Raw genomic sequence first — 22,138 nt, 5'->3', positions numbered from 1 at the left:
GGTCTTTATACAGATTTCTCAGGAGACAGACAAGGTGACTTGGTATCCCCATACCACCAAGAACTTACCACAATTTATTATGATCCACACAGTCAAAGAATCTATATATATAAAAGAGTAATGGCATCAGGGCGATGCACAAAACAACAAAAGTAAAGGCCTCCCAACCTTGAAATTTGGCAACATAGCCCATCATCCACGGCTCCAGTAAGATACAGCACAATTAGATGGCAAACACAATCACAGGGCCAACAAAAGCCCAAAAACCGCAACAGGCGATCTGCGCCTGTGCGCACACCGCCCTCTCCTCCCTTCCCGCACGCGTGCACACACACACATCATCCTCACCCAGGAGGCCTCACAAACACCTCGCCTCAGAGCTGGGCCTGGGCTGAAGGAAGGCAGGCAGGAAGGCGGATTCCTCTGCCCTCTCCCCCCCAATCTCCTCCCCCCCTCAGGGCCCATGGAGGGTCGCCGAGCAGGCCCCCTCCTCCCGCCCCTCTCCCCTCCCCTCAGCGCCAGGAAGGCCCCGCGGACCCCCCCCCCCCCCCGGCCTCACCCTCTCTCCTCTTCCCGGCCTCGGCCTTCCTCCTACCGGGCCCTCCGCAGCGCCGTCTACACCCTGGTCTGCCTCAAGGACTTCTTCCCCGGTTCTTTGAAAACTTCAAGGTGAGGGGGGAAGAGGAGGGCATGGCCCTCCAGCAGGCCTGGGCCTCCCCTCCAGTGGTTTTGGGTGCCAACCCCCCGCCCTTCCCAGCCTCAGGCCCCTTCCTTTTCCCCCTCACCCAGTTAAACGCCTGACGGGGGGGGGGGGAGTAGAGTCTCAGACCAGGAAGGGTGGAAGTTGGCACCCAAAACAAGGGAAGGCCCAAGTTGGCCCAGGCTGAGCCCCCCCTTTTCTGTTGTTATTGTGGTTGTTGTTGTTGTCACCCACAAATGACAACCCCTCCAATGCCTTTTTTCCCCTCCCTTTTTTCCCTCTCAAGCCCTATCGCCCTCACCTTTCCCTTCCCTGTCAGTAATAATTATTATTAATATAATAATAACTGGTCATCATTTAAGAATGTAATAATAACCAATAATAATAGTAATTTATTATTGTTATTATAACAGTAATAATCATTCAACAATGCAATAATAACTAATCAAACAAGTTATTTTTATTACAACTATAATAAACATTCAAGGCTGTCATAATAATAATAATAATTATAACACTGATAATCATCCAATAATGTATTAACAAAATAAGAGTAAATTATTATTATTATTATTATTATTATTATTATTATTATTATTATTATTACTACAGTGATAATCATTCACAAATGGAATAATAATTATTAGAACATTGATAATCATTCAACAATACAATAATAATAACTAATAATAGTAACTTATTATTTTTATAACACTCTGAAATCAGGAAAATCGAGAATGCCACAAAATAAACTATCACAGCCAACTAACACCTCCCAAGAAAGGATTCTTCCAATGCAGTGAAGCAGTGTGTATTACCAGACCTATTATTATTATTATTATTATTATTATTATTATTATTATTATTATGTTGCTGTCAACTGTAAAAATGAATACAATCTGGCTCCAAATATTCAAAAACAATAAAATCAATATATAAAAATTACTCTGCTATAATAAAACACAACAATACAATCTCTAAAATCAAAACACTACATAAAGAACAACAATCTGAAAACAGGGCCATGCCACACAGGAAACAATCAGGGCCACCTAACACCTTCCAACAAAGTATTCCCATCATCAAAGTCTGGCAAATCCTCTCTTTTCTGACACCCACACACAACAGAAGCACATAAAATATCACAAACAACACCACTCTCAAAACAAGGGAATTCCAGACAGGAAACAATCAGGGCCAGCTGACACCTCCCAACAAAAAATTCACTCAGCCAGAAAACAGCCAGGCTTTAAAGCTGCAACCCCATTACATGCTAATCATTTTCCCTAATTCCAACATTCATACTTGCCTCCAACAGACAAAAAACAATCAGAAATATTGTATATTCACAACCTTGAGAAAATAAGCTCCCCTGATGGCGCAGCGTCTTAAACCGCTGAGCTGCTGAACTTCTGGACCCAAAGGTCGCAGATGAACACAGCCCCCACTATTAGCCCCACCTTCTCCCAATCCAGAAGTTCGAAAACATACAAATGAGAGTAGATGAATAGGTGCCTCTGCGGCGGGAAGGTAACGACGCTCCATGCAGTCATGCTGACCACATGACTTTCGAGGAGGCTACGGACAACGCCGGCTCTGCGGCTTATAAATGGAGATGAGCACCAACCCCCAGAGTCAGACATGACTGGACTTAATGTCAGGGGAAAACCTTGACCCTTTACCTTAACTACCACCAATTCCTCAATACTTTATTTCCCATACCACCATACTTTGCCACAGCAACGCGTGGCCGGGCACAGCTAGTAATCAATAAAGCAGAAATAGATGTTTTTCTGAAACTCCCTACCTTCCTCCATTATCCAGCAGATATTGGCAGTTTGGTCTTTTGTTCCTCTTCCTTTTCTAAACCCAGCTTGGACATCTGGCAACACTCGCTCCATGTATTGCTGGGGTCTGGCTTGCAGGATCTTCAGCATTACCTTACTGGTATGGGAAATAAGTGCCACTGTGCAAAAGTTTGAGTATTCTTTAGCATTTACCTTTTTTGGTATGGGGATTTAAATGGATTTTTTCCAACCTGATAGCCATTCTTGTGTTTTCCATATTTACTGTTCTGAAACTGGCAGTGTAAAAGCAGCCTGAGAGTCAACTGTATCTGAATCAGAAAGAGTGCATCTTCACAGTGGAATGAATGCAGTTTGGCAGCCCTTCAACTGCCACGGCTCAATGCTGAGGAATCATGGGAGTTGCAGTTTCACAAGAGTTTTTTTTTCTCTGCCAAAGAGTGTTGGCGCCTGACACTACAATGCTTGGGACCAGAAGTTATTGGGTGCCGCATCTACACAATTTCAAACTGCATTATATGGCAGTGTAAATGGGGCCTCAAACACTTCCTGCCCCCCCCCCCCCCCCCCAAACATTTCGGCTGGGGACTGCTCAACCTGTGACGACGCAGAGGGGAATTGAGCTGGGAAAAAGGAGAGCACATATTGACCCCGCCTCCCTTCGGAGGCCTGTCAAGCGAGAGTGACGGCCGAACCAGCCAATGGGAATGGCGCAGGCGCAAACAGGTGCGAGTGGGCGGGGCAGAGGGAGGGGCCGAGAAGACAGGCAGAAATTCGAGTGAGGCTTCGGGGACCAGCCGAATCGACGTGGGCCCTGCACCTGCGAGCCGGTCGCCATAGCAACCCTCGCTGCCGGAAGAACTCCTCAGCGCGCGCGTGCCCGCACGCCCAACGCCCAACCGCCCTCCCGCGTGCCCATCTCTCTGGATTTGGCAGTTAGCGCCCAGCTCGAAGATGGCGGACGACGGGACACTCGCGGAGCAGCCTCAGGAAGAGGAGGAGGAGGAGGAGAAGGAAGAAAAGAGGGAACCGGAGGCGGCAGCAACGGGTACCAGCGGAGGGCGGCGGGAGAAAGGGCCCCGAGGAAGCGGCCGCCCGCCCACCGTCCGAGATCTGCAGGTAGGAAAGGCAGCAGGAGAAGGCAGTGTGCGGCCCAAGGGCCTCGCCACCTCCCTCCTCCTCCTCCTCTTCCTGAAATACAGAGAAAGCTCGAGCCCTGCTTCCTTGGAGTGGTTCGGAAGAGTGGGGCAGACCCTTTGCGCCCTTCCTCTCTGGCCCTGCCTCTTTCTAGTGGAAAGTTGAGGCGCCTTTTCTCTGCCCAAATGGGAAGCCAACGTACCCTGATGATGACACATTTTGTCACGTCAGTCTTGGAAGGAACGCGTTCCCAGCTCAGGGAAGTCATAGTAAAACGGAAGATGATTTTTTTTTTAAAAAAAAAATGCAGGTTGTGCATCTCCTATCTGAAATGCATGGAACCAGATCCATGACCTACAATTTCCCCCCTCTGTTTCAGAATACTTGTCTTGTGTCTTATATAATAACTAGCTGTGCCCGGCCACGCGTTGCTGTGGCGAAGTCTGGTGGTATGGGAAATAAAGTATTGAGGAATTGGTGGTAGTTAAGGTAAAGAGTAAACGTTTTCCCCTGACATTAAGTCCAGTCGTGTCCGACTTTGGGGGTTAGTGGTTATCTCTATTTGTAAGCTTGAAGAGCTGGCGTTGTCCGTAGACTCCTCCAAGGTCATGTGGTATGACTGCATGGAGTACCGTAACCTTTCCGCTGGAGTGGTACCTATTCATCTACTCTCATTTGAATGTTTTTGAACTTTAGGGTTGGGAGAAGTTGGGGCTAACAGTGGGGGCTCTGTCTGTTCCTCGAATTCAAACCTGCAACCTTTCGGTCCAGAAGTTTAGCAGCTCAGCGCTTTAACACGCTGCACCATCAGGGGTATTATTTTCGTAAGGTTGTGAATATACAATATTTTTGATTGTTTTTGTCTGTTGGAGGGAAGTATGAATGCTGCAATTAGGAAAAATGATTAGCATGTAATGACCTTGTAGCTTTAAAGCCTGGCTGTTTCCTCCCTGAGTGAATTTTTTGTTGGGAGGTGTTAGCTGGCCGTGATTGTTTCCTCTCTGGAATTTCCTTGTTTTCAGAGTGGTGTTGTGTGTGATATTTTATGTGCTTCTACTGTCTGTGACCCTCAGAAAACAGAGGATTTCCCAGACTTTGGCGATGGGAATACTTTGTTGGGAGGTGTTAGCTGGCCCTGATTGTTTCCTGTCTGGAATTCCCGTTTTCAGAGTGGTGTTGTTTATTTAGTGTTGTGATTGTAGAGATTATATTGTTGTGTATTACTGCACCACAGTAATTATTTCATCTTACAGTAGAATCTCAGTTATCCAACATTTGGTAATGCAATGTTCTGGATTATCCAATGTAGTCTGCGTTTTAGTAGTCAATTTTTGTGTATTCAGTGTTTTAAATTGTGATACTTTTTCTGTCAAATTTGTTGTATAACATGATGTTTTGGTGGTTAATTTGTATAATGATTCCCTAATTTGATGTTTAATTGGGATTTCCTGAATCCGTTCTTATTATCCAACATATTCAGTTATGCAATGTTGTGCTGGGATGTTTATGTTGGATAAGTGAGATTCTACTGTATATTTATAATTTTGCAAGGAAGGCGTTTGCGCCATCCCCCGGGCCCTGGAAAAGGGTAAATAAGAGAAGAGGAGAAGGCGCTCTGTACGTGCTCAGGGGCCAGGCGGGAGGCGTGGCGGGGTGAGGTCTGCCCTTCCCCTTTGCCCCTCCATCCCGGCCCTTCCCCTCCTACCGGAGGTGGCGCCGGTGTGGTGGTGGGTTGTAGGCCAGGCAAGAGCGGGCTCCAGTGGAGGCGCAGGCCTGGGGCGTCGCGGCTTCCTCCCCGCCTCCGCGCTTCCCGATGCCGGCCTCCATGTTCTTCCCGCGGAGGACAGGAGGAGGCCTGAGCAGCGGCGAGGAGGAGGAGGGGAACCGGGCCAGGAAGGCGGGCAACGTGGTGCTCGTCCGCCGCTGCAGGCCCGAGAGGAAGAGAAAGGGGTGGGAAAGGCTTCCCCTCCACACAGAGGGAGAGAGGCAGGACTCCCTTTCCCAGAAGTGCCTGGCGCGGCAATGACAGTGTTGGCGCCAAAAACCAGGAAGGTCCCGAGGGAGGGACCTTTTTGTTTTCCAGGCGAGAGGTGAGGGCAGGGAAGGGTCGGCTTAGGCCCTCCGGGTGTTTTGGAGTAGAACTCCCGATTCGAGGATGGGGAGCTCAGCCTCGTGAGGCGGAGATGTGCCTTCTCCTGCAGAGTCCCTGGCTTCGGCGGTGGAGGAGGTGCAAGAGAGGGAGGGAGGGGAACGGTTCTGTGTGTGTGCGCGCGCGCGGAAAGAGTTGGGAGGACTGTGTTTCTGCGCGTGCGCAGATTGCCTGTTGTGTTTTTTTGGTGTTGTGATTGTGTTTTTTGTTTGATTATGTTGTATCTTACTGGAGGCGGGGATGATGGATTGCGTTGCCAATTTTAGAGTTTGGGGGAGCTGTAGATTTGTTGTTTTGTCCATCGCCGTGATGCCATCACTCTTTTATATATATAGATAATAATAATAATAATAATAATATAACTTTATTTTTGTGCCTCGCCTCCATCTCCCTAAAGGGCCCCGGGGTGGCTTACATGGGGTCAAGCCCAAACAACACAAAATGTAATACATTAAAATGCATAACAACAATATAAAACAGAATAAAACAACAACATTATAACGGTACATAAAAGGCATTGAATCAACAACCAATAACAATTTCACTTCATCATCACTGGTGGGTGGACTAGTGCAACTATAATTTAAAGGATAGGCTAATGAGTAAAGTGCATAGGTCATATGGCAGCAGTAAGAATTAGAGCAATCAATAGTAAAGTGTGAAGACAGATATTTGGTCCTATCTGGGGCTACCTATCTAGAAGATTGTCTACTCAAGAGCACAGTGGAGCATCCATGTCTTTAACTCCTTGCAGAAAGTGGACAGGGAAGGTGCTAGCCTAATCTCCCTGGGGAGGGAGTTCCATAGCCGGGGGGCCGCAACCAAGCAAGCCCCCGGTATATTGGCTGTTTATATTATTAATAGTTTATCCTACCTCATGTATTGTATTGTATTGATTATGTTGTGAGCTGCCCAGAGTCCTATTGGGAGTTGGGGCAGAATATAAATAAACTCTATTATTATTATTATTATTATTATTATTATTCATAATGAAAGACCTCCAAGCCTCAACACCAAACTCATTTGTGGAGTTTGTTTCTAAAAGATAAAATGAACACATTTTACAGGAATTTTTAAAAAGTTCTGAGATATTCTTTTGCTATAAAACACATTTTAAAATCCCTGTACCTAAGGGATTTAATGCATTTTGATAACTTACATCTGTGCAAAATGCAATGTTCTCCTCCTAGCCAACAATGTGCTGCCAGCTATAACTCATTTTTCTTTTCTTTTCTTTTTTTTTTTGGGGGGGGGGGGGGGGTTGGTACCTTTTGGAAACAAACTCCACATTTATCCAGTCAATTTCAACCAATGAATGTAAACTTACATTTTATTGGTATGAATGATCTTAATGTGTTTTAGTAATAATAATAATATTAACTCCATATGCTAAAGTGCATAAATGAGTTTTTTTTAAAAGCTTTTTAAAGGAGAGGAGGGTGGGGGCCATTTTTATTTTTTTTGGGCAGGGAGTTCTAGAGGAAGGGGATGACCACAGAGAAGGCCCACTCTCTCATCCCCACCAATTGTGCTTGAGACAGGGGTGCTAAAATACAGTTCTATGCCTTATAATATGTGTGCTTTCAAGGTCTTATGCTGTTATCTATGTATTTTTATTGTGTTGTACCCTGCCTCCAGCCATGAAGGGAGGCGAGGAAAAAATACAGTTTATTATTATTATGTGCATTTCATATACTCATCCCCTGAGGATAATTTCATATGCAATATTTGGTAGTCTTCCATTTTCCAGGCGGAATCCACTAGGGGGTGCTAGAGAGAGAAGGAGGATAGTCCATTTTATGGGGGAGGAGTGGAGTTGAAAGAGTAAAACTATTTCCCCCTGTTTTCCTGCCATCCCCGCAATGTCCCAGTCATGAAAACAATCCTCATTTATAATATGTGAAAGGGGGAGGGGTAAACACCAGCAAAAACAGTGAAAATGGTTTTCCTCCATCAACTCCCCCGCTGTAAAATATACTATCCTTGTCTCTCTAGCACCCCCCTAGAGGCCTCTGCCCAGAAAATGGAAGAGTACCCAATATTTTAACAATGTTGTGCATGTAATAAAGTGTGCATGGAATTATAAGGAAAAAATATGTCACTATCTCAGCCACTATCTCAGTGGATAGTTCTGGGTTTTGGAGTATTTGGGGGGTTTAGAATTCAGAATAAGAGCTTCTCATCAAAAGGATGCTTTGAATGTGATTTCATAGAATCATAGAATCATAGAGTTTGAAGAGACCTCATGGGCCATCCCGTCCAACCCCCTGCCAAGAAGCAGGAAATCGCATTCAAAGCACCCCTGACAGATGGCCATCCAACCTCTGCTTAAAAGCCTAGGATGAAATTGCTGTGAGTGTATGGCTACAAAAAAGTACTTTCATTTCAATTGTGTACGGCTTCAAGTAAGGCGATATTGACAGATAAAGATGCTGCACTCACCATTTAATTTAAAATACTTCAAATGATTACTGATTTTTTGTTTACTTGTTAAAAAAATAATGTGAACCCCATATCCATGGATTCTGCATCTATGGATTCAACCACCTACAGGCAGTCCTCAAATTACGGACAAGATAGGTTCTGTAGATTTGTTCTAAAGCTGGATTTGTTTGTAAGTTGGGACAGATACATTTTTAAGTGTAACTCAGAAGATTTGACTTCACTTTCTATCCCTGTGATTATTGGATTTTGAAAAATTTGGCTTCTTATGGAAACAAGGATTGGTGAAAAAGCTTCAATTGAGATACCTTTTCCCCATGATAACTCTTCCACAAATGAATTTCCCTTCCTAGAGACATATTTCTCTCACTTCCTGTTGTCTCTCCCCAGGCCTGTAGCGAGGGGGGGGGGGTTAGGGGTTCAACCCCCCCCCCCAAAATTTTTCAGGTTGTAAAAAAAAACCTGGTTTACTCATGAATTTTAACTGGTTAACCAAATCCCCATGCTAAGTCTATGAGACACAAAACATTAAGAGTCCCTCCAGGCACTATTTCAAGCAGATATTGACAGGTTTGTAGCGGGGAGGGGTGTGTGCTAGGGGTTAAACCCCCCTCGAAATTTTCAAAACCCCTCCCGAAATTTTTTTCTGGCTACGGCCCTGTCTCTCCCCCATTCTTAACTGAGTCCTTTGTAAATTGGATGTTTGTAACTCAAGTACTACCTATATATATATAATCTCCAAATGGCAGACATTTGGCATTTAATACAAGGAACACTATTTTCTTCAGCCATTATATATAGTACGAGGATTGTTTTCTTTTTACATATTCATTTCTTTGTGAGACAATCTTTATATCTTTATCTTTATCCATTTTCATCCTATATACATCCTAGCTGTGCCCGGCCACGCGTTGCTGTGGCATTGGTGAGAAATTGTTGAGGTAGTGGTGGTATTGAATGTCTGCTGTATGGTTGTCTTTATGTTTAGTATGTGTATTATATGGCAGTGTGGACTTAAGATAATCCAGTTCAAAGCAGATAATATAAGATTCTAAATGGGTTATATAGCTGTATGGAAGGGCCTTGAGTCTACACTGCCATATAATCCAGTTAAAATCTGATAATCTGTGGAAGAGGCCTAAGTGAGGCCTAACCGTGCCTGTCCCCTGGGCTAAGTAGGTTGCTAGGAGACCAAGTGGGCGGAGCTTAGCCTTCAAACTGGCAGCAATTGGATAAAAACTATTATTCCTCTCCCTGTAATTAGGATTTTATTTTTCTTTTCTTTTTTGTTGTATCAACCTAGAGCCGTGAATGATGGGTTGTGTTGTCAAATTTCGAGGTTGGGGGGCCTGTAGTTTTGTTGTTTTGTCCGCTGCCCTGATGCCATCACTCTTTTATATATATAGACTAGCTGTGCCCGGCCACGCGTTGCTGTGGCAAAGTCTGGTGGTATGGGAAATAAAGTATTGAGGAATTGGTGGTAGTTAAGGTCAAGGGTAAAGGTTTTTCCTAGACATTAAGTCCAGTCGTGTCTTGCTCTGGAGGTTGGTGCTCATCTCCATTTCTAAGCCGAAGAGCCGGCGTTGTCCGTAGACTCCTCCAAGGTCATGTGGGATGACTACATGGAGCGGCGTTACCTTCCCGCCGGAGCAGTACCTATTGATGCACTCACATTTGCATGTTTTCGAACTTCTGGGTTGGCAGAAGCTGGAGCTAACAGTGGGGGCTCTCTCCGCTCCCCCAATTCAAACCTGTGGCCTTTCAGTCCAGAAGTTCAGCAGCTCAGCGCTTTAACACGCTGCGCCATCAGGGGATATTATTTCCTAAAGGTTGTGAATATACAATATTTCTGATTGGGTTTTTTTGTTTGTTGGAGGCAAGTATGAATGCTGCAATTAGGAAAAATGATTAGGATGTAATGGCCTTGCAGCTTTAAAGCCTTGCTGTTTCCTCCCTGAGTGAATTTTTTGTTGGGAGGTGTTAGCTGGCCCTGATTGTTTCCTGTCTGGAATTCCCTTGTTTTCAGAGTGGTGTTGTTTGCGATATTTTATGTGCTTCTACTGTCTGTGCCCTGAGAAAACAGAGGATTTTCCAGACTTTGATGATGGGAATACTTTGTTGGGAGGTGTTAGCTGGCCCTGATTGTTTCCTGTCTGGAATACCCTTGTTTTCAGAGTGATGTTGTTTGCAATATTTTATGTGCTTCTACTGTCTGTGGCCCTGAGGAAACAGGATTTGCCAGACTTTGATGATGGGAATACTTTGTTGGGAGGTGTTAGCTGGCCCTGATTGTTTCCTTTGTGGAATTCCCCTGTTTATTTACTGTCCTGGTTTTAGAGATTATATTGTTCTGCATTATTCTATCCCAGTAATTATTTCATATTAAAGAAGAATCTCACTTATCCAACATTCGCTTATACAATGTTCTGGATTATCCAACGCAGTCTGCCTTTTCATAATCAATGCTTTTGTAGTCAGTGTTTTAAATTCATTGTGGTAAATTTGTAAATACAGTACATAAATACTACATAGCATTACTGCGCATGGAACTACTTTTTCTGTCAAATTTGTTGTATAATATGATGTTTTGGTACTTAATTTGTAGAACGATTACCTAATTTGATGTTTAATTGGCTTTTCCTGAATCTCTTCTTATTATCCAACATATTCACTTATCCTGCCGGCCTGTTTACGTTGGATAAGTGAGAGTCTACTGTATATTGATCATCTTATATTATCTGCTCAGAACTGGATTATATGAGGCTCCTTCTTCACAGCTGTATAAAATGCACACTGAAGTGGATTATATGGTAGTGTGGAGTCAAGATAATCCAGTGCAAAGCAGATAATATAAAATTATAAATGGGTTATATAGCTGTGTGGAAGGGCCTTGAGTCTACACTCCCATATAATCCAGTGCAAATTAGATAATCTGTGGAAGAAGTCTAAGTGAGGCCTAAATCTGCCTGTCCCCTAACTGAAACCTGGCTGTCCCTTGGTTGCTAGGCAACCAAGTGGGCAGAGATTAGCCCTCTAAACTGGCAGCAATTGGATAAAAACAATTATTGCTCTCCCTCTAATTAGGACTTTATTTTTCTTTTCTTTTTGTTGTATTAACCTTGAGGCGTGGATGATGGGTTGTGTTGTCAAATTTTGAGGTTGGGGGGCCTGTACTTTTGTTGTTTTGTGAATTGCCGTGATGCCATCACTCTTTTATATATATAGATGGCTGAGCATCCATTGATTTTGGTATCCTCAGAGAGTCCTGGGGCAAATTCCAGTGAATACCAAGGACCCACTGTATGCTTTCTTATTTTTATGACACAGAAATATTGGAAGCAAGGAAGGAGTTTCTTCCAGAAATCAGAGTTTGTAAAACTCTGCTGTTTCATTTTCTTAGCATCTCAGACTGTGAAATACATTTTGTGTGTATATTCTACTGTTTTGTAGCTTTAACAAATTATTTGTAAAAAAAAAATGTTCCCTTGAATAAAATAAAACATCTTGCTGTGTAAATGGCAGCTAGTTCTATATTTGTAATCCCTGTCCTAATAAATTTTACTTATCAGAAAAATCACTTGCAATAAAGCCTTGAACATTTAGTGAAAGATTGCCAAATGACATATTGTTTGTTGGTTTGAGGTTAGAAATAGCGGCGTTTTATTTGATTTGGGTCTCTTGTGGATTTTTTTCCTCATAATTTAAGGTGAGTTGTAATGATGCCAATATAACCCATTATATAAACTTTATTTTATTTTTCTGATATCCTGTGTTATAAGATACTTATCTTGCCCACATGCACCACTCAGTATGGGACAACATGGAAGGCAAAATGTGACAAAACAAAGCATGAATGTATACAGTTATGCACTTTTTAAACAATGAAATTAGGATAGTTTTAACACCAAAGATGATGCTATCACTGCAGAGTTAAGATGACAGAATTCACAAAACTTCTGCCACAAAATCTTGCCTGTATTGAAGCTGGATATATGAAACAGATGCCTGATATGAGAAATGTTCCTTGATTTTGACTTATGGTTTCCAAATGTAGATTTACCATAATTCTTTATTATTATTATTATTATTTTATTCATGTTCGTTAGAGTTTCAAGGAGTTGTGGTTCAGCAACATCTAAGACTCTGGATTTGAGAAACACTTTTGTAGATACCCTCTGGATGTTAATATTCCGTCTTAAGTTAATGCAGTTCAGTGAAATGGAGAGAGAAAAGCTAGACGTCTAAGTTGGGTTCAGAAAAGGAAGAGTACGTACTAAGATCATACTGCAGACATATGTTGGATAGTGGAGCACACACCAAAGTTTTTTTTAAAAAAACTAGGCTGTGCTTTATAGATTATAGGAAAGCATTTGATTGTGTAGATTGTGAGAAACTGTGGATCACTTTTAATAGAATTGCTACAACATTTGTTTTAACTTGGAACAACTATTGAAGAAAGTCAAGGAAGAAGGTTCAAAGGCAAGGATACAGCTGAACGTTAAGAATCCAAAACTAATTAAAGTAGAGTCTCGCTTATCCAACATAAACCGGCCGACAGAACATTGGATAAGCGAAAATGTTGGATAATAAGGAGGGATTAAGGAAAAGTCTATTAAACATCAGATTACATTATGATTTTACAAATTAAGCACCAAAACATCATGTTCTACAACAAATCGACAGAAAAAGCAGTTCAATACACAGTAACGTTATGTAGTAATTACTGTATTTACGAATTTAGCACCAAAACATCGTAATGTATTCAAAACATTGACTACAAACTCATTGACTACTAAAAGCCAGTCTGCATTGAATAATACAGAACATTGGATGAGCAAAGGTTGGATAAGTGAGACTATTGTATTATAGATAATTTTTATATCTTTAAATTATTAAGACTGTGGTCAGTAAATAAGACTTGGGGCAGTTCTACACTGACCATTTATCCTGGGACCAATTTGGTGTAGTGAAATGGTTTAGACCACTACCACCACTGAGGTGGCAGGAAGGAGTCCTGACTTAGAGCCACCTTTACCACCCCCTCCCAAACTGTTTCTTGTGGTGGCCAGCAGGCACGACATGGGCTGTGGTGGTTGCTGATCATCTGGAGTTATGTTGGCCAGGGCGTCAGAGCAACAACAAAGGGGAGAGAGAAGGAATCACCCCCCTCCTTGCCTCCTTCCTTCTCCAATTGCACCATTGCTCCAGCCAACGTGACTCCAGGTGATGAAAACTGACATGACCTATATCAAGCTTGCTGGCTGCCATGGTGAGGACAGGAGGGGGGTGGTGAGTATGATCTTGTGTCCCCACGTCACACAACCCTGGGGAATACAGGATGGCTGTGTAAACTGTTGTGGCCAGTTCCATTTCAAACTGGCAGCAGCTGTTTACATGGACCCAAATTTCTGGTTTCAGATTCTGGGGGAGAATTCAGAGCAACCTGTGACTTTGAATAACGCATTTTCTGCTGCAACAGCTTTGCCTGCATTAACTTGAATCACGGAGCTGATTCACTGGCTCTTCAAGCTAGGTGATCAGTTTAGTTGTGCTCTAGGCCATGAATGATGGAACTATACAAGATCCTCAAGTGTGTCTGTGTACACAAGCACACATACGAATACCAAAGTTAGGATCCATATATCTTACTGTATTTCCATTTACCTATGCATGATTGTGAAAGCCTGGCACTGAATAAAGCTGATAGTAAAACAACTCCTTTGTAATGTGGAAGAGAGTTCTACAATTTTTGTTGACTGCAAAAAATTGAGATTGTTGTACTTTGGGCATACCATGAAAAGGCAACTGAAAAAGGGAAAGATCTCAATCAAGTCACAGCCCTGAGTTTGCAAGAGTTACTCTATTAGGGAATTCTGAACTCATGTTCATAAGATCTCCTCATCAGTTTTACAGAAATTAACAGCAGCATTCATGTTTTTCAGTTCACTGTATTTGACCTTACTGTACTATTCTATACTGAAAGAAGAATAAGAGCCAACATTATAAGGAACCATTTTATAACTGGTGTCCTAAAAATACAAGTCTTTTCTTTGTTTAGAGACTTGAGAAATAGCTATTTCTCCGTGTCATTTTGATATAATGAAGCTGTCATAGTCATAGATGGTCACAGATGGCAACATATGTTTCTATCTGAGCTGGCCAAAATTTTTCCCCTGTAATGTCGCATTTAAATATAACTTGTGTTTCTTCGGCTAGGACATATTGCCTAAAGTATCTCACATTCTTCATAGCTGGCATTGGCTGGACTGTATGAAGATGAAATGAAAAGACAACCACTTCATTCTGAAAAATCAACAACTAGAGTAGCCAGTCATCCAAGATTACCCGTGCAGAGGTAATATAATGTTTTTGTTAATTATGTATGAAATTATGTACATTACCTGGAATTAACTTTCATAAATCCTTTAAACCTCAAATAATAAGTAAGAATTTAAATAAAATTTCTCGGTATGAAGATGTAAAGTGATATGCATACTTACATGAGAATAAATCCCACTGAATACAATGGAAATTACTTCCAAATAAGCATATGTAGGATTGCACTGCGTGACTGTTGTTTTTTAATTAAGAAGCTCTGCTGGAAGTTCACAAGAAAAAGTGGGTCATTGTCTTCACCCTTGGATTTGCAACAAGCTGTGCAAGCTATACAAAATTTTTAAATTTCACAATGTTCTTTCCTGTGTATTTTAATATAAGATAGATTAAATGAAATTTTAAATATCTTTTTCCTGATTGGCTTCTTCAGAAGTTTGAAAAAACCTGAAAGAAGTATGAGCGATGACAAAAACAATCAAAGGTACTACAAAATAACCCTTTAATTGCTATTTAATACTAATTCATTGTATTGTGTTTACATTTCGTTTCTTCACTTTTACATATCGTTATATTGATTACTGCCATCATTATAATTCCTGTGTAAATGTTGTTGTTGGGGGTTTTTTGGTAGCATTCTGTACTAATACCATATGAATTTTGAATGTATATTGTAGTTATTTTTCTTGATTTGTTTATTTTATTATGCTTTTTTATTCTTGGTGTACTCTGATTGTTGTTTATGTGATTTTAATATGTTGTAAGCTGCTTTGGGTCCCTTGAGGGAGAAAAGCTGGATATAAATAAATAATAATAATTATTATAGACTGTATTGTGCAGTTTCTATTCTCTACTATATCTAATATCTAATTTCTTTTAAATCTCAGATAGGAAGGTCATTTACAGTAGTATCTTTTTGGAGTAATCAATATAATTACTCCTTTACTCAAGTGTTTTGGTCTTAAATTTTGAACTTGAACTTGAACAAGTCAAAATCATGTCTGTATGGCATGTACATTTGCATCTTTCATTCTGGTAATGATAAATTCTCACAGTAACCTTTTTGCTGATCTTCCTAATTTTTGAACAATCCCCCCGCCCTGTTCTCCAAATGCTGCTCCAGAGGTTCTGCCAATAAGAACAGTTTTGTGACATCGCAGAAAGTCACAGTAGAATGGAATGGTAGGGAGCTCCATAGTGTGACAAATTCTTCCACTTGGATGTAGCCTGTTTTTTTCTGTGAAGAGCTAGAAAATCCAGGGACTTAGAGAAGCATGAACAGGCTCCAGCACTCAGTGCCATCTTGTAGAAATCCACCAAAATGAGTCATACAGCATACTCTAAAACAGTGGTTCTCAACCTGGGGCACCCTTCAACTCCCAGAAATATTAACAGGTGGTACACTGACTGGGATTTCTGGGAGTTGTAGGCCAAAAACATCTGGGGACCCCAGGTTGAGAACCACTGCCCTAAAACCTTCTTTAGAGGGCTGAGAACCTTTCCAGAACTGGTTTTCAGAGAACTCGGAAAGATGCAGGGGAAGTGAAAGTATGGTTTATAATGCTGGCATTACAATGCCAGTTTACTATTGGATTTAGACCTAAATTGGTAGTTTTTGACTACAGAATCACTTGGTTTTAGTCTTATAACAGCATTTCAATTGAAATTTGGTTCTGTCTGAAACTTACTTTAAAACTTTGACCAATTATACCCTTTTTCTTTTCTAAAAGATTTTACTTAGGCGATTCAGATTGCAGAACTGCTGGACCATCTAGTAATATAACTTCAAGTAAAATTGTTGATGAACTGTTCAAAGAAGCAAGAGAACATGGGGCAGTCCCTTTAAATGAAGTATCAAGAGCCTCAGGAGATTGTTATAAAGCTAAAGTGCGTATGTGCCTTCATTTTTATCAGAAGCATGTAGTAATTTTAATACAAAATGCTTTATTTATGTTTTCTAGAAACCATGCTGAATTTGTGAAGGGTAAAGGATATGCAAATACTTATAAAGTCTGGGTTGTCCTTAGTTTTAATAACCTTTTTGCAAATTACAATTAGCAAGAATTAGTATCTTTTTGCCTGAAAATGCAGAAGACAATCATTGCATTGCATTGCATTGCATTGCATTGCATTGCATTACATTACATTACATTACATTACATTACATTACATTACATTGCACCTTTATTTTGGATAAAAAGTATGATGAGTAATCAGAACTTAGAAAATTGTTTTGGATAATAGCTCCAAGATTCGATCTACCTGCATGGCCAGTAGAGTTGCTCCCAGTGGGATTTTGGAAATTGTTCCTGAGCTTTAATAATCATACATTATCAAAAAAAAAGTGACTACTTTGTAGGATCATATTAATCAGTATTTGATAGCAGCTGTCTCTGACTGCTGAGTTGTAAGTTTTATTTGACTTATTCGTTCAAGTTCCTAATCATTGCAAATTAGAATCCAAATTTTCAAAATAGAAGCATCAATGATATGCCAAAGTGGCCATTATGCCCAAATATATTTTACAACTTGATACTGCAGTCAGATTCTAGTTTATTCTTCACCCACAATTATAGTTTGTTATAATTCTGAATTTGAAGGATTTCAGTCAGTGTAGCTCAGCTCAGATGTCATTAACCATAATAATAGCATGTTCAAATGTCATAATATCATTAGCCATAATAATAACCACTTTGTCTATAGTTATTATTTAGTTGTGTTAAGGCGAAATCAACTGCCAATTATTTTTATTTTTTATTTAGTTTTTGGTAGGTTTTTTTTTTCCTAATAACCATAATGCTTTATTTGAAATCTACAAAGTTTATGTTTGGGGGATTGGTTTACTTAATTAACTCACCAATCCTGACATTTGACTTTATTGACTACAGTTAACAAATGTACATTTGACCTCCTTCGTGTAAGGGGGGCCTTCTCCATCGTGGCCCCGGCTCTGGAACTTTCTCCCCAGGGAGATCAGGCAGGTCCCCTCCCTCCTCACCTTTTGGAAGAGCCTGGAAACTTTGCTCTTCCAACAGGCCTTTGGTGACTGATCGCCATAGTAACGGATTGACCTGTTGCTTATCTCACTTATTATACCCTATTCCTTTAGCAAGCCATAGTGTATGCCTTCGCCAGCACTTTAACGGGACAATAGTTCTGGGATCTACCTCACCCTGATTGAATCTGACACTAATTGCACTTTTTTGGCCCAGTTCTTTTTTTTGAGCTGACCCAGGATTTTATCATAGTATATTTATTGTATCTCGACTTATGATTTGTTTTATTGTTGATTGATTGTTTTATTGTTATGTTTTTATATTGTTTGTGACCTGGGCTTGGCCCCATGTAAGCCGCCCCAAGTCCCTTCGGGGAGATGGAGCGGGCTATAAAAATAAATTATTATTATTATTATTATTATTATTATTATTATTAGTTTATTTTAAGGTTATATAAGTAGTTATTGCTTCTTTGTAATATGTATGTTATATATATTTTATTAGTCATTTTCTGGTGGTGGATACAGATTGGGGGACTCTACATGGAAGCGCTCTGAATATATTTATGGAGAAAACCAGTTTGGGCAAGATGTAAGTAAAATTAAGTTGATTATTTGTAATAGGAACTCTCATTTGACTAAAAGCTTCAGTTTATTTAATATGTACAAAATGCAAGCATTGTGGTTCTTAAATACATTGATACCATAATGAAAAATAATTGGGGGAAGAAGCATGTCAATTTGAAATTTTTCCCTGTTAATTTCCATAAAGATGAGTTGTTCATCATATGGAGGTTTCCTATGGAACACCTCCAAAAATGGCACTTTGAAGACAGTTGATATGTATTATATAGGCTTCTGTTGTATTTTTATAATAAATTATGATTTCAGGTTATACCTGGCTATGGCTAGTATTGTGATTTAAAAAGATACAGGATATACATCTTTATAGAAATAAAAAATGAAAATAAGCTGACATAAAATAAAAATGTCATAAATGAGCAAGAAGAGTTAGATTTGTTGAGATCTTGCCCCTGGGGGAGAAGAGCAGTATATAAATTAAATAAATAAATAATGTTTCCTCATCATTCTGCCATTCAGTCTTAAACATTCAGTAGCACTCATAGTACATACAAGGTAACACTGAGGCACACAGCTGTACACTTGCAAGTGCCATCCTCTTCTCTTCTTTGTTAATTTATGCCCCACATGCGCAGTACAGATTCATACATAAGCATTCCCAATGAAGCTATACTGGACTACTATGTCTTTTGATAAAATTTTGATGACATAAGGGGCATATATGGTGATGCTAATCTGTAAAGGGGTACTTCAGATTAGCACTGGTGAAATCAGCAAGGCAGTCGCAACGGCCCATGATATCCATATTGCTCAGCACTGAAGTGGCTGGATGTTGCCTGCACAGCCCAGCAATGCTAGACCTGGTTCAGCACCACTGAACCACTACTCTTACCTTCTTCCTGTCTTTCTGAACTTAGGAGGAACCACTGGGCAGAAAACCAGTGGTGTCCATTGTTCATTACATACAGTGATTGTAGCCTGAGTGACAAACTGAGACAAGAGAGTGGGGGGGGGTGTGTGTGTGAGGAAATGCTCCCTCCTTTCCCCCTCCCTTCTCTGATTGCTTTGTTGCTCTGTCTTCTGTCACCACACACAAGAAGTGACAATCACCACCAGTTTTGTGCCCGGTGATTGACACTAAAGCCAGATTGGCAGAGGGAAGGTTAAGTGCCATTGCCTTTCCTTGGCTGCTTGAGCTAAGGAATGGTTGTGTGAACTGCCATGGCCACTTCTGAATAGGAAATGACCCAACTGTTCACACTGTCACAAAGTGCAAGCCAGCTTCAGGGAAGCTCCATAACATCCTGTGACTTTTTTTTTAACCAGCGACAAGGTTGGATCAAAGTGAATTGATCCCATGTGTCATGTGGACTCCATAAGACCCACTCATTGATGCATTTGGACTTATGCATTTGTCCTGTGGAGATGTGCACATAGATAGAGATGGCACAAAATCAGTTTAGATTGTAGACATATTCAGACATTTTAAAGAGAATCCATACATTAAAAGGGGAGGTGGTTGCCCATCTGCACTCTCCAGGTGGAGATTATCAGTCTGAAGAGAAGCACCTCCTGTTTACGTGGAGAGGTTGCTCAGGAGGAGAGCAAACGTGGAGAGGACAGAGGTAATTCATTCACCCTATTTGCATGTTGATTTTAATATCTTCTTGGACCACTGATTGTGGTTTATTTATTGTAGTAATGGAAAGTATTTGCAAGTGCATGTAATTAATGTTACTTTGAAAAAATATATAGTTTGAATGTATTTAAATTTATTATATGTTGTCTGATTTATTCCTTTGAATGCGTTTTTAAATATGTCTGGTTTACTATAGGTTCAAATCTTGCTCAAACTGTGGAGGAATGGTTTCAGCTTAGATGATGGAGAGCTGAGATCTTACACAGATCCAGTGAATGCTGACTTTCTCGAGTCTGTTAAAAGAGGGTAGGCGTCTATTAATTTTGCTACAAAACCCCATTTTCACTGTTTACCAGATGATTTTATTCTTATTTTTTGTATTATTTATTTATACCCCACTTTTTCTCTCTAAAAAGACACTCAAAGCAGCTCACAATAAAACCAATACAATTAAAACCTAGAAATATACAGACATTAAAATCAATACCTTTGAGAATGTTGGAAATAATCCAGATTTCATACAGTTTGTACAGCAGATTCAGGCTGGAGTATAGAAAGGAGAGGGTTTTAAGTTTCGCCCTGGCTTCCTGCGGCATCCAAACATACCCACAGGCTCTTAACTACACACTATGCCCTTCAAAGTGGCTTAAAGCTGAACTGGTTTGAAATAATTCTTGGAACTTGGTGAGCTGGTGTTGAAAAATCCTAGCTTGCTCCCACACTACTACAGTTCCTAAATTCCTTTCAAGATAGTCAGTGGCTTAGCTGTCCTAATTTCAGATCTACTCCCAGCTATGCAAATGATAGTTAATTACAATTAAATAATTCAATATATCCAGCTTTTTCTATACTAACAAAAATGCTAATAAAATAAGGGTGTGCAGAGATAATTAGAAGAAGTGTTCGGTGGCTGCTCACAACACATAAAATTAAAAATGGGCTCTTCCAGACATGTCTAAAGAAATGTGAGTTCTGATAATTAAGCTCCTTGGGTTTTCCTGGGTTTTGTCACTAGCACATCCATCCATAAATTTCTTTTCAGGGACTATTTGTAGAAATTTCTGGGACCTAACATGGATGTCAAACAAAGAATCAAGGATCCAATGAAAGGCAGAATGCATTGAGAGGAGGATGGATGGGGACCCCCTTTAAGATGATAGAATTCAGAAGAGTTGTTCCATTTATGGGTATAGGAGTACTTAGTGGATCTTTTCTGAGCTGCAGCAATAATTTGTTTAACTGCTGCTGCAGTATAGGAGGGAAGCACACTAATATGATATGTGCGAAATGAGTGGGACTAATAATAATAATAATTTAATAATAATAATTAAGTTGATGACAGATCCAAAATGTAGACTCTGCAAGGAAGTTGACGACAGATCCCAAATGTAGACTCTGCAAGGAAGTTGACGGCATCCCAAATGTAGACTCTGCAAGGAAGCAGATGAAACAATAGATCACATCCTCAGCTGCTGCAAGAAGATCGCACGGACAGACTACAAGCAGAGATATAACACCGTTGCTCAGATGCTTCATTGGAACTTGTGCCACAAATACCATCTGCCTGCAACAAAGAACTGGTGGGATCACAAGCCGGAAAAAGTTACAGAGAATGAACATGTCAAGCTACTCTGGAACTTCCGAATTCAGACAGACAAGAGTTTTGGAGCACAATACTCCTGACCTCACGATTGTGTTAAAAACAAAGTATGGATTGTCAATGTTGCAATCCCAGGTGACAGCAGGATTGAAGAGAAACAACTGGAACAGCTGACACGATATGAGGATTTAAAGATCGAATTACAAAGACTGGCACAAACCAGTCAAGGTGGTCCCAGTGGTGATCGGCCCACTGGGTGCAGTGCCTAAAGACCTTGGCCTGCACTTAAACACAATTGGCGCTGACAAAATTACCATCTGCCAGCTGCAGAAGACCACCTTATTGGGATCTGCATGCATTATTCGCCGATACATCACACAGTCCTAGACACTTGGGAAGTGTCTGACATGTGATCCAATACAACAGCCAGCAGAGTGTCTGCTGTGGACTCATCGTGTTGTGTTTCAAATAATAATAATAATTTAATTACCTGCCTCTCCTCATGGCTCAAGGCAGGTCACAGCACAGTCAAATCATACAAACACAAAAAGTTCTATAAACACATGTATTCAAATGTAGTTCTATAAAATATACATATTAAAATGTATTTATATTAAATACACATTAAATTCACAGGGCAGAGATTAAAACACAGGACATGAGTTTAAAATTCTTTCTTAAAACTGGTTACCACTAAAATGTAAACACATTAGAAGGCTCCAAATGAAGCCTTCACTGCATAGGTGACCCATTTCT

At 40.7% G+C, this 22,138-nt stretch overlaps 1 protein-coding gene across 5 annotated transcripts in view; it reads left to right on the top strand.

The window, feature by feature from the left end:
- Positions 1-3,236: 3,236 nt before the first annotated feature.
- Positions 3,237-22,138, top strand: part of ubxn2b (UBX domain protein 2B) — a 52,344-nt gene continuing 33,442 nt past the window's right edge. For 2 of the 5 annotated variants that reach the window (XR_010005983.1, XM_016992846.2), the window contains exons 1-6: positions 3,237-3,624; positions 14,485-14,588; positions 15,000-15,050; positions 16,297-16,453; positions 18,067-18,153; positions 19,979-20,088. Coding sequence is in view for 4 of the 5 variants with exons in the window: in XM_016992846.2 (XP_016848335.1) it covers positions 3,460-3,624; positions 14,485-14,588; positions 15,000-15,050; positions 16,297-16,453; positions 18,067-18,153; positions 19,979-20,088 (674 nt within the window). In the remaining variant the exon portion in view is untranslated. Of the gene's footprint in view, positions 3,625-14,449; positions 14,589-14,999; positions 15,051-16,296; positions 16,454-18,066; positions 18,154-19,978; positions 20,089-22,138 lie in introns of all 5 variants that reach the window. The other 3 variants (XM_008108484.3, XM_008108481.3, XM_008108485.2) reach the window with 3 other exon arrangements.

This window comes from Anolis carolinensis, chromosome 4 (genome assembly GCF_035594765.1).
Source record: "Anolis carolinensis isolate JA03-04 chromosome 4, rAnoCar3.1.pri, whole genome shotgun sequence".
Taxonomy (NCBI): Eukaryota; Metazoa; Chordata; class Lepidosauria; order Squamata; family Dactyloidae; genus Anolis; species Anolis carolinensis.
This window is presented reverse-complemented; position numbering and strand designations above follow the sequence as displayed.